Source organism: Botryllus schlosseri, chromosome 14, assembly GCF_051294905.1.
Source record: "Botryllus schlosseri isolate E-star chromosome 14, Bs_hap1, whole genome shotgun sequence".
Taxonomy (NCBI): domain Eukaryota; kingdom Metazoa; phylum Chordata; class Ascidiacea; order Stolidobranchia; family Styelidae; genus Botryllus; species Botryllus schlosseri.
In genome coordinates, this window is record NC_137249.1 from 17,335,880 (window position 1) to 17,348,749 (window position 12,870).

A 12,870-nucleotide genomic window follows, 5' to 3' on the forward strand; every position below is an offset into this window, starting at 1 on the left:
CTGCTCGACAAAATGCTGTTATCAGAGGCGAATCTTATGCTAAAGCTAATCACTATACTGATCATGACGGATTACAACGCGGCGTTGAGACTTTGCTGGAAAGCGACTAGGCTACTATGCAACTTCCATGAAATTATCAGATGCATTTATAGTTTTTGCATGTGAAAATACCTATAGGTATGCGTGGAGTATTTTACAGACCCAGGTTCGGCGCCTACGATTATAGCATTTCAAGAATATTGAGGAATGTGGAGATAATGATTTGTATATTTCTTCATTACCTTTACCGCATGTAGGATTATGCCCCTTTGGTGCAGGGAGTTATACTTAGCAGGCTCCGTAGCGCGTATGATAATCTACATACGGTATAAAATGTAAGTTGATGATTATTGCCTCGATGACACATCCGAATCATCTGCAAAGAATAACCAACAGGAACTCATATATAGAGGTGCGGGCACAATGATTCGAGTACTCGAATCTGAATCAAGTATTAATTGTGATGATTCGAGTCGAGTAGTAAAAGACGATTTTTTTGAGTACTGAAATTACATGCTACTCGCCACTGGAAGTTAATTTATCAACGAGAGTAATAGTTACGACAGTAATTTTCCCAGTTGAGGCCTTGAAACCTATAGTACAAAGCTACGAACGTTACTGGAACTAGCACATTTCCGAAGTTATTATCGTTCCACAACACTATCACCAAGTGCAATAAGATCGGTATGGTCGAAAAAATACCAAAGTATCTATAATGTGATGGATAACAGGCATTATATACCTTGTGGTGGCATAAAAGATACATATTTGAACTTTCACATATTACGTCATAATGAGTGCTACTCAATTACTCCACTCGACTAGAAACATTAAGTGATTCAGAATCGAATCACTCAGGTACTCGATTTTGCCCAGCCCTAGTCATATATTCCTTTCGATTGAATCTTTTGATCTGTTAATTTCTATAAGACGATCGAGTCGTTCGCGCATAATTGCGCATGTACGTACAGCCAATTCGTATATGGATTACAGTAGTTTAGGATCACAATTGTGGCCACAACATGCAACAATGTGGAAAAACTAATTTTTTCCGGATAAGAATGCGAATCTGGCTTTGAAACTTACATCGATACCGGATTTCGATTTTAAAACAATAGATCCGCTTATACCTCGAATAAAAACCTAAGCGATAGTGAGATTTCACTTTGGTTGCTCTCGATTTGTTTTCACTGTGCACTAGCGTCCAGTATGGTTTTGAATCACTTATAGCTAATAATCAATATATTCATCACCATGATATAATTAATATCATTCCACTCGAAAAACTACTTTTATCGACCATGCCCAGAAATCCGAAGCTACACTCAGTTTCAAGACAGGTGGCAATCAATTTGGCTATAATTTCCTAATATTTCGCAGCTACCCTCCATTATACATCCGATTCCGAAGTATATAACGCGAAAAATGAGTATAATGAGTTGGAATTGACAGTTTCCCAGCGATAAAATCAAATATAATTGAATATCGGAAGCGTTCTAAATATTTGCCTGAATTGTTCACAACAGCCACGGTAATCCGCTTACTGTTAAGCGCCCGAAGCAGTATACTAACGCATATATCATCTGGAAATCCAAGATCGACAAATGAGAAATATTAGCAGCGTGATTTGAAGATAAATAAGCGAGAAAATAGAATTCGGATTAAACCTTTGGTATCTGTTGGAGATGGGTGTCATGAGAGGGAAGTACAGCTTTGTATTGGGCCTTTTGTTGCTGATTGCACTCGACATATCAGACGGTAATAATGCTTTTGGTTCTTCAGTGCTATTGCTGCAATCGTCTGAATGCTTTGTAAAATGAACATGGTATTCGCGTGGGCCTATATAGCCTAGGCCTATAGGAATATGTTATAACTGTAGGCCCGAATGTGTGAATAGAGCAGAATTTCTTAAACTGGAGCGATTGTAGCCCCCGTAATGTATTTCTACTTCCTATGGGATACAAGCAAGCAATCAAAAACTCAATTTGCAAAAAAAAATAACAATAGGATCGTGTTAACTTTGTAAGAAACAATAGAATGAATAAAAGCAGTTGTAATCCAACTCGAAACTCCTCTTCTTAGCCCCTTATCCTACCCTATACACACTTACATTTGTGGAACCCTTGGTTTGAGGAGTTCTCTATTTTTCCACAATAAACCATTGTATCGGCCTCCAAGTGGTATCCTCACTATAGAAAATGGCGTCGCCCACTCTACAGCCATCAAGTAACTCCAGTTTTCGCAATGGAGAAAGATCCACGATGCGCAGTCCTTGTAGTAATTTTAAGCTACAGTTCATAGATTTTCATTTATCCCTCGGGATTTTGATCATATAAGTCTAAAGCAACATCCCAGGACTATCCAGGCAGGAAAAGTCTTTATTTATACGATTTAGGATGCTCACCTCACGGCGCCCGTAGACGAAAGAGAAGCACCCCTACGGCGCCCGAGGTTGCTTCAAAATTGTCTGAATTCTTCGGATCGTGCTCAAATCTTATCAGGTCGTCCAGAGGAGCTTTCGATTCCCTACAAAGCGTTGTCGACTATGTAATACGCGACAGTAACTGGTACAATAATATCAAATCAACGGTTTGCACGTAAGTAGATCGATCTTGATCAGCAAGACATACCTTGCAATCTACATAGACTATATTTAACGATGCTAGGTGGTTTCTTTCAGGGACTCCAGAGATAATCCTTCATGTTGGATTTATGCCTTGAACTTCCTGATCGATGACGAGTCAGATCTTTACAAGGCTACGGCTCAGTGCATATGCAAATGGTCTGGAGACTGCTTTGATGGTAAATTACCTGGTGGAACTTCTAGCCCTCCGCCATCTTTGCATTCAATTTTCGATTCCTTTCGCTTTGATGATCAGTATAACCAAAACTTGCAATTTTAGCGAGACTTTTCGGCACCGGTTTTCGCTCCATGATATATTATCAAGTTTAGGCCAACATGCAACATCGCGAAGTGTGCTGTCAAAACGATATGGATAATGCCAGCCCTATATAACCTTGTTAAAAAATGGCTACCGCGTGTTGGTCGAATTTGACCTTCGAGCGTTAATGGTCTGGTGCCGAATAGACTTGACACACTGAGTGGTCCTAAAGCATAGCATTCATAATAATGTAAATGTTTTCTCAGTTCCAATTTAACATTTTTATTATCGGAATATCGAATGAAATGATAACGAGGGTACATAGCCTCACTACCCTTAAATTATATAATTGGGGCTATACAGCCACAGAAACTTGAAACGTCATAATTATAAAATATTTCGAATAGGTCAGTCACTAGGTGACAGCAAATGTTATATTGGATTTTCTCTCTGTATAGGATATACTCAAATTTAAATCTCAGCCCTTTGCATGTCTTTCGTCCAAAATGGACATTATTTTCATTTTCGATTGAAACAAGTTTACAGCGAAATAATTGCCGATCATAAAGATAGAGATGCTAACATTTATATAGTCAATAATATAATCAGTTTCTCCGGCATTTGGTCGTTTGTATGGTTAACTGCAAGGAACACATGCACTCGTATATAGGCCTACCACTTAGCAAACAACGTAACAGAATGATAACTTCGACTGCAGGATGTCTCAATAATATAATCCTATATCGGAATTTAAGGCTCGTCCAGTAACCCGGTCAAACGAGAGGTAAGGAATGATGGTTATGGTAGTTATGGAAGTAAGAGTCGACTGCCGAGATGCATCGAGACTAAGTCAAGAAAATACGTGAGTCAGTACCCTTCGCTTCGCAAAGTGGACGGGCAAAGCATTATCACCTTTCTCGAAGACCATTATACATTCTGCCGGTAAAGTTCATATTTCATTATGATTGAAATAGCGAAGCTCTATTTTTAATATGATTTCAGATATACTCCAGAGTTTCCGTATGAGCAGCGAAATCTCTTTCAATTATTGTACTCAGAACGATTATGTCCAAGATCAGGATCATGGAGAGATAGTTTTCCGGATCTTTTCACAAAAGCTACCAGACAAGACGGGCCCATATGGGCGGCTTACCAACAATGTCTCGGTAAGGTGGATGATATATTGGTACTGTACGCAATAACTTTTGATCGCCTAATATTTGGTACTACAATCAGCATCTGCTATTAATTAGGGTTACCATACGTCCTCTTTTAAGAGGATTTGTCCTATTTTTGGCCTTTTTTGATAGTGTCCTCGGAGGACGCCCTTTTGTCCTCTTTTTCGAGATTTTGTCCCCTTTTTTGAGAATTTTGGTCACATAGCAAAATGCGACTTAGATTAGGGTTGCCATACGTCCGGAATTTCCCGGACATGTCCGGAATTTCACTGAAAAATCTGCGTCCGGGAGGAATTTCTAAAATATACCCAAATGTCCGGAATTTTGAAGGCTTGTAGCAGACTCAAAAGATTTTCGTAAATCAACATAAATAATATAATTTTCAAGCAGATGTATGCTATTCAAAATTGTTTTTTCGCGCCGCACGCGAGTTAATGCAACGTATAATGATATTATTATGGGCACCAGGCACCACTATGTTCCACTCCATTCCTGTATAGTGTATACCAGGGGCGGCCAACCCGTGGCCCGCGCGCCAAATGGCCCGCGAGAAGGTTTTGAGTGGCCCGCGACCTTAATTCTCGAAATTAGTTATAACACGAAAAATTAATTAGCCAGGTAATTTATTGTGAACAGGCGAGACAAACTAAAAATTCGATTAGTCTGACCACGGAATGTATGATGTTGATGGCTAAAATATCAGTTCCGACGCATTGACGTAGCTAGGGGCCAGCCACATTTTCCGTAGATCTTCGTATATGACCAAACAGTATGATATTTCGTGGCCGATTTATTTGACTTGATATTTTTCTTAGAACTTCTCGCGATTTATTGTCACTCGATTTCTTTGTTTTAGTATTGGTACCCAGCTGAAGATTAAAATTAAAATATACGCTCAATTTACAGAATGGAGTATGACTATATTCGAAATTATGAAAGAACTTGTCGTCCAACATGTTCTAGTCTATGCAATGGCAGAAAGATCGTTGGCGATAAAACCTTTGCGCAAAATGTTAGACGCATATTTGCCGAAGCCCGAAATATTAGATATTTATATGCCCAAGAACCGATTAATCAGGTCCTTGCCAAATGAGCCTAGCGGTATATAGATTCGACTTGCAATATATGCAAGTGACATTATTATTGACCGAATACGTTCATAAACTTTTAGAAATTTTCGCAGCGGTTGGGACCTGAGTGCACTGCACACTGACTTTTCATGATACAATTGCAATCGATTTGGGCGAGTTATAAGTATTGTTTTCGCCGTTACCTAACACATGGTTATTAACTACAAGTGGCCCGCGCAATGGTTCGTAAATCTCATGTGGCCCTTTGGCCGAAAAGGTTGGCCGCCCGTGGTATATACACTTATACAGTCGATGGGCATTGCTTTGCTAGTGTGACGTCATATTGATGGTCAATGTGTTACACCTCATTTTAAAATCCGCTAGTGGGCGCTAAAGAGTATCAGGAATTTGTTTCACAAAATTATGGTAACCCTAACTTAGATGCGTGCTGAGTGGAAAGTTGACTTTTTTTGTAGTCAACTGACCACACAGTGGGAAAAAATTACCATTTTTTGAGAATTCTTCTCCGGTTTTGCAAGTCTGAAAATTCAGATTTCTAAAATATGGTAAACCTACTATTAATAGCCTTGAAACATTTCAAGGGGTCAGATGTATCAATATTTGTCAAGATGTCAAGAATTGCAAAATCCCGATAGCATAGCGCGAGATAGACCTTTGCCCCTGGCAACACCGGTGCCACTGTAACCTCCAGGGCTGGGCAAAATGATTCGAGTATAGGCTACTGGAATATGAATCGAGCATTAATTTCTAACGATTCGAGTCGAGCAAGTATAGCTACCAGAGTTGGATCAATTACATTATTTCAGTTCAATTACAATTACAATTACAATTACTTTCATGCATGTTTCAATTACATTCCAATTACGATTACTCCATGCTAGAAATATCAAATAACAATTACAATTACAATTACTCCTTGCATGCTTCAATTACATTACAATTACAATTACAATTGCTGCTGTTGAACATGTAATTGAATAACAATAAATTCAACCGTGCTGACAACCGTAGCGTCGTAATTAACAACAATTCAAGTATTCATGTTTCATTCATGATACGCAAATACCCGTTAATTAATAAAAAGAAAAAACGTTTTCGAACTATTCCAGTATGCAGTATGTCGTTGAAAAAAGTAATATAATATATGCACGTGTTGGATTTCCGTATATAGTATATAATTAAAGAAACATTATTATTTTTATCGAGGGACGTAGGAATTAGGATGAGGAGTAAAAACAAAACCGTGCTTTGTCAGATAAGACGTTATATAATATCCAGTGGTCTGGTTAGTTAGCCAGACGAAGTAACGATGCAGCATCGTGATCTGAAATCGTATTGTAGATTGCCAACCCACGGATAGATGCGCAAGACGTGAGTCACGGATGAATGCACCGACAAACGTACCGCAGAGCCGGCTAAAAGCAGCAAACTTTGTAGTCCTAGAGCTGGCGATCCAAGCGTCCAAATTTGATGCATCTTGTCTTTATCGTTAGCTATTGATGCACTAATTCCGAAAATACAAATTAAAATCTCGTCAGGGCAATGTAACTGCTCCAAAATAGCCGTTTAAGGCCGACTGTTCTGAAAAGTGAGAGCGCCGCAGCAGCATGACAACAACAATGACCAATTACGCCCTGCGATTGTTCAGAACAATGCCGATTCCCAGACTTTCACGACTATTTTGGGATGGTATCATTGCCTGGAAATATACTTTTATTGCGGAATCAGTGCGACACTAGCTTTCGATTAGGACCATACATATCAAATTTCGACGCTTGGATCGCCAGCTATGGGACTATCAATTCTGCTGCTTTTAGCCGGCTCAGCAGTTCGCTTCTCGGCGTATTCAATCGTGAGTCACGTGTTGCGAATCCATCCGTTGGTAAGTAATCTAATAATTGTATACAATGGCAGCCGAGGCCAGCATAGCGGTAAAAATAAAAAACTTCGCCCGCAAGGGCGCAGTCAAGGGCTTCCGCGAATGGATCCACCAAATTCCTTGTCGACATTTAAAGAGAATGCATTATAAGCAGGCCGTGTTATTTTTGGCATTTCAGGAGCCAAATGCCAAAACTGCCAAAAATAAAAATTTGAAAATGCCAAAAATAAGCAATTTTTGGCATATGCCAAAAATAACACGGCCTGCCAAATAGTGTATTTCGTTCATGGTGTTGTGTTAGCAGGACCTCGTTACAAGCGAGAAGAGCGTTTGTGAAAGGCAGGTTTCTTAATCTGGGTCCAGCCCACCCATTAGGGGTGAAAGCATGGTGTCCTAAATGGTGTGGGCACAGCGAGATTGAACGGCTGACTGCATTTGGTTAACATCATACTTTCTATTTGTCCAAAAGTAATTTTACAACCATTTTTGACCAGCTTGTCGAGCACTAAATTTGATAAACGGGTATCAATGAGAAGCTGCCGCAGTACTGATTATTAAAATCTAAATTATATTCTGCTCATGGAACTGGAACCCCCAAAATCAACCACAATTTTTGCATTGTGATCGAGTTGAACATTGTGACGCAAAAAACTGTCTGGCTATTTCTGAGCTGCATAGTCTCGTTTTGACAGACAGTCTTGTTGCGTCAATGTTCTTAAACAAGCTAACCTTCCCAGGACTCTTCCATGCGAGTTGGTAATATTAAAGCGACCTGAAGTGACAAAAGTCCTCCGAATATATATCGGTAGACTGAAGGAGAAATGATAGTCGGGATACTAAATAGAATGTGTTGAGAGACAACACATGAAACTCCTGGAAAAGGATCGGGAAGAAAATTCTTCCGCGATGAGATCGATGGCACTGGCGAAGTGATCTCTTTTCATGGTGCATGGAAGCCGGTTCGGCCCTCCAAAGATTTTGAAGCTCTGAAAACCTTTTGTGGATGACTGGCAACATTCTTTTCCTCAACGGCTACTGTTGAAGCCGATATTTCCCAGATTCGCTGGGCGAGAAAAGAATTTAGGAGAAACTTAGCTGAACTGAGATTGGAAGCACTGTTACAGTGCAAACGATTTAAGTCTATTCAACAGCTGTAACAATCAGCTGTTAAGCGTGTTTGTTAAGCTTTTTTTTTTTTGCTTCTTGGCACCGATTCCGATGGATACTGCACATTTTGTGGTTTCGTTTGATATTATTAATCTATGAAATCGTTAGGTTTTTTCTTATTGTTTGTTGGCACTGATTATACGCGGATGCTGCACATTTTGTGGTGTCTTTTGACAAACTAGCCCAAATAAAGCGTTTTTGTGACTAATTCGAGGCAGAAACTATCTGTTTAGAGGACGATGCCAAAACTGCCAAAAATAAAAATCGAAAAATGCCAAAAATAAGTTATTTTTGGCAGTTTTGGCATATGCCAAAAATAACACGGCCTGATTATAAGTCAATTATTTTATGTTGTGCTTGTCAGGTCTCAATAGCAATTTAATGTAATTGAAATTGTAATTGATCAAAATTTTTGTCAAATTACAATTACAATTACAATTACACAAAATAAAAATGCTTCAATTACAATTACATTACAATTACATTGAAAAATGTAATTAATTACATTCAGCTCAATTACAAATTACAATTGATCCAACTCTGATAGCTACACATACACATGTTAGTGAAATTACATATCTTTGAAGTCATGATCGAACCACAGCATTCCCAGAAAGAGCAATGCAATATAGATATGGAGGAAAAATACCAAATAATATTTAATGTGACATTGAACGGGCATTATATCCTTACAGATAAATGTACGCCGAATCCATGTCAGAATGGTGGCAAATGTAAGACAACTGATGCTGACCCCGGATACAAATGCTTCTGCAGGAATGGATATGGTGGGAAACTGTGTGAAAAAAGTGAGCGTACATATTATATTGTGCATTGTTTACTAAGGTTATCAAACTGCTCGCGTTACATGGTACATTTGTTCCACTCAAGCACTGCAGAAACGACGAAACGAATATATGTGCAATTGCGTGTTCACCATGTATATTGCCGTATGACTTGAAAACAGGATAGTAGCTTTACGCCGGCGTATATCGTTCTAGTGGTGGATCTCCATTCAAGTGGGCCTGTGACACATATATGTATACTAATGGTGATTTTGCCGAACACACTCTTCGGTTCATATTTGATCCCACATCACACCTGGTGGACGGTTCTATAATTTTATCTGGTCTAAACGCACAATGTGCAAAGCGATGTAATAAACAGATAGGAGGGCGTCAAAACGTTCAAGTACGGTCTCACAATCTAACATTCCAAACGTCGGGTAAGAACAGCGAGATAGAGGCGGATGAGGCCATATAAACCTCCGGCAGTTCGAAACTTGCCGCTGCCAAGAATCGAACCGTTCTGTCGCATGTCGATTTAGAAACCAGACTATTCATTACCTACATTTTAACAGGAGACTGCGTCGACAAATCGCCGTACATGTGCCAAAATCTTTATGGTCCGCAAGACTGCCGTTACGGATTCGTGAGCCTCTACTGCAAACGCACATGCCGTACTTGCTGAGATTGCTGACGTCCCGTTTCATAACATGACCTTCTTGTTCGTACACCATTAAAGACAATCTCAGCGAAATCTTGTCGAATCAGCCCAGCTTTCTCATCCGTCCAAACAAGGCGCGACGCTGCATTAGGCTACTATATATAGGGGGTCTCGATAAACAGACTTGGACAACTAAATAATTCTAGTTGTGTAATTTTACTAAATTAGAGCGAAATGCCAGTAATCTAATTTTAATTTAAGTTGTGAATTGTTCCTACGGTCTATAATATTAGTTCTAATCTAATTTATTGTTTTTCTGAAAATGCCTATTTGATTTGTCCGCGGCATTTTTCAGCGAGTTAACAAGAATATTCCTCTCGCGCAAGGAAATACAGTGCCAATATGCCATCGCATTACTTATAGGCTACCGCACAGTCATAGCAGTTATTGTGAGACGAATAATAGCCATGCTGGCATAGTAGCTTGTGGTCTGCGAACAACATTCTAGTTTCAATCACAAACAGAACAGCAGCAAAGAAAAAGAGATAGTAATCACAGACTTGTTCACTTTCATGCCCTCAACTACACCAAAAAAGAGCATGATTGCTTCAGATCTTACCAAAGAAAATATATTATAGGAGGAAGTGGAAAGATATTTCGCAGCAGAGAGTGATAGCATGGGCTGTGATGTTTTGAGTTACTGGATAAGAGAAAATCGTTTTCCACATCCCAATGCTGCTGCTGCTCGAGAACTCGTATAGGCATGAATGCAACATCAGTTCCACCGGAAATAGGTTTTAGCCACGCAGAAGAACTGTATAGTGCAGGGGTCGCCAACTCAAAACGTGTCACAGGTCACTTTTCAAAATGCAAGATGCAGTATCGAGACAAAATAGGCAACACAGTTGAGCAACCATGTTTTTAAAACTTTACGTTAGTACAACGCCGTGATCACGTGCTCATGGGTGAGCCTGAGGGGCATGGTCACCACAAAACAAGATATTTTATTAAAGTAGTAGGCCTACAAATGCAACAAGAAATATCATTATCATAAACATAGGCACCGACTTTTATTTTTACATGGGGTAGCCAGATGAAAAAGGGAGGGGTTTGAATAAAAATGGAGGGGTTTGAAATTGTTTCAAATTTACTAAGTTAGCATCAATTTATTACCGTTAACCAGCCTACATGCGTAAATGCTCATGCTCATAATACATGAATAGGACAAGCTTCATCGTGTTGACGAATTTACGCGTATAAGTGCGCGTAAGCTTGCCAGCGAGTCCAGCGGTTAATTAGCGATTGCTCGATCTCGCTCCAGTATCAACGATTCACTATATTCACCAACGCGCGCGCGAGCAATTGAATACGCAACCTCGGTGACGACGAACTATTTCACAAATTAATACGATTGAAGGCTGTCATAGAATCTGTTCTGTAATGGCACCGATTTCAGGTGATTCAGGCCTGTCGTATATCTTTTGATAACTCTTCTGATGTTTTAGTATTAGCGCCATGCAATCAATTACGTCCGTTCAAAGGTATTCAATTTCACTCTGTCGGTCTTAAGCCAGTATGACACAGCAAATCATGCGAGACCTGTAGCAGTCGCTATACTTTAGGAGTTATTGCCGTCGAAAAATTTGGATTTGAATAAAATAGTATATTTACGGTGGGGCACCACTATAATAAATAATTAAAGAATTGGTCACCGTAAATACTATTTTATTCATATTCCAAATTTTTCGACGGCAATAACTCCGCTTCCACTGGTTGGAATTGAACAAAATTTGGTGAACATCGTTTCTATAGACAACCTAACACTTTCATGGGGTCAACTGAAAATTTTCAAATTTTTTGTTATTTATTTTTTTATAATAAATAGAAACTTTCTTCTCCTTAGCAATGCGGTTACTGGTTGGAATTGAACCGAATTTGGTGTGTAGGCTTAAATTAGGTAACTCAACAATTTTATAAAGTAGCCAGTACGATTTGAGAAAAAAAGTCATTTTTGAAGACCCCTGTACAGACGTCAACCAGAACTATTCTCATGGTTGTGGGAATGCAATGAGGTTTGATATGCACTGAACTTTTTGCTGATGTATTTATTTCTCATTCATAATTTCATTAAATTTCCAAGTTTTTGCTAATTCAGTAATTCTAATTCTAATTTAATTTGAAAAAAAAAACCGTGTATCACTAACTCTAATCTAATTTGGAAAATGCTGCAGCTGTGTAGCTCGAACTCTAATCTAATTTGAAAAAAATTGTGTAGCTCTAATTCAAATTTGTGAAAACTGTAGCTCTAATTCTAATCTAATTCGGAAAAGCTGAAATTTTTGTAGTTGTCCAATTCTGTCTATAAAGGCTGGGCAAAATCGAATAACGGAATGGCTCGTTTCTGAATCTATAGTCGCGTATCACCGCGCATTATGACCAGGGTTGCCATATTTCGGGAATGTGAAAAGAGGACAATTTTTAAAAAATTTCAGACTTACAATACCGGAGTAAAATCCGTAAAAAATGGTAAATTTATTCCGAGTTTGTAGCTGCGGTTGACTGAAAAAAGGCTGTCTTTCTGGTACAATTCCCGAAAGACCCGCCGGACCGTTATTTCAGTACTGATTTCCTATATCTCAGTTGAATTTTCACCTACATTTGACCAAACTTTACAAAAAAGAGGGCGGCAACCCTAATTATATGACATTGTATGAGTTCAAGTATGAATGATGGGAAGTTCTAATATGCAAGCAGGAAGACAATAATGCCAGATTTACGCCACATAAAGATAATCTGGTATTTTCAGCCATTGCTACTGCAATTGAATAGGATATTCATAGAAATGAACCCGACTATTTTCGGCTGAAACTCGTCAGCAACTATAGTATAGAGATTGTAGGCTATATCAACAATCGTATCACAAAATATGACGTCACCAGCATGAAATTTCGATTGCATAGCACTTTATAGCAATGCTGGAGGTTGGTTACTCCGCTCCGCATGTTTTCCACCCACGTAGCTTAGCATTACGCATCGTATGTTGCGATTCGAGCAACCGAGGTCGCAAGCCTTCTACGATTTCAAACCATCATTCTCGTTGAAAAATTTGCTCTTAGTGGAAATTAGCGTAGGCTATAACTGCAGTGCATGATGAGATTCTTTGGAGGCACGCAACTTCAATATACAAT

The 12,870-nt window shown here is 39.1% G+C and overlaps 1 protein-coding gene across 1 annotated transcript; it reads left to right on the plus strand.

Moving 5' to 3' along the window:
- The first annotated feature begins 1,627 nt into the window (after nucleotides 1-1,627).
- On the plus strand, nucleotides 1,628-9,775 carry LOC145456431 (uncharacterized). The gene is made up of 7 exons (XM_080334552.1): nucleotides 1,628-1,797; nucleotides 2,435-2,636; nucleotides 2,720-2,841; nucleotides 3,677-3,863; nucleotides 3,924-4,087; nucleotides 8,932-9,045; nucleotides 9,597-9,775. Exons 1-7 carry the CDS (start codon nucleotides 1,725-1,727, stop codon nucleotides 9,704-9,706), a joined length of 972 nt encoding a protein of 323 aa, XP_080190678.1. The 5' UTR covers nucleotides 1,628-1,724; the 3' UTR covers nucleotides 9,707-9,775.
- The last annotated feature ends 3,095 nt before the right edge of the window (nucleotides 9,776-12,870 follow it).

Coding starts and splice junctions, on each gene's coding strand:
- LOC145456431 (XM_080334552.1), top strand. CDS start 1,725: ATGGGTGTCATGAGAGGGAAGTACAGCTTTGTATTGGGCCTTTTGTTG. Junction 3,864..3,923: donor GACCATTATACATTCTGCCG/GTAAAGTTCATA, acceptor ATATGATTTCAG/ATATACTCCAGAGTTTCCGT. Junction 9,046..9,596: donor TGGGAAACTGTGTGAAAAAA/GTGAGCGTACAT, acceptor ACATTTTAACAG/GAGACTGCGTCGACAAATCG.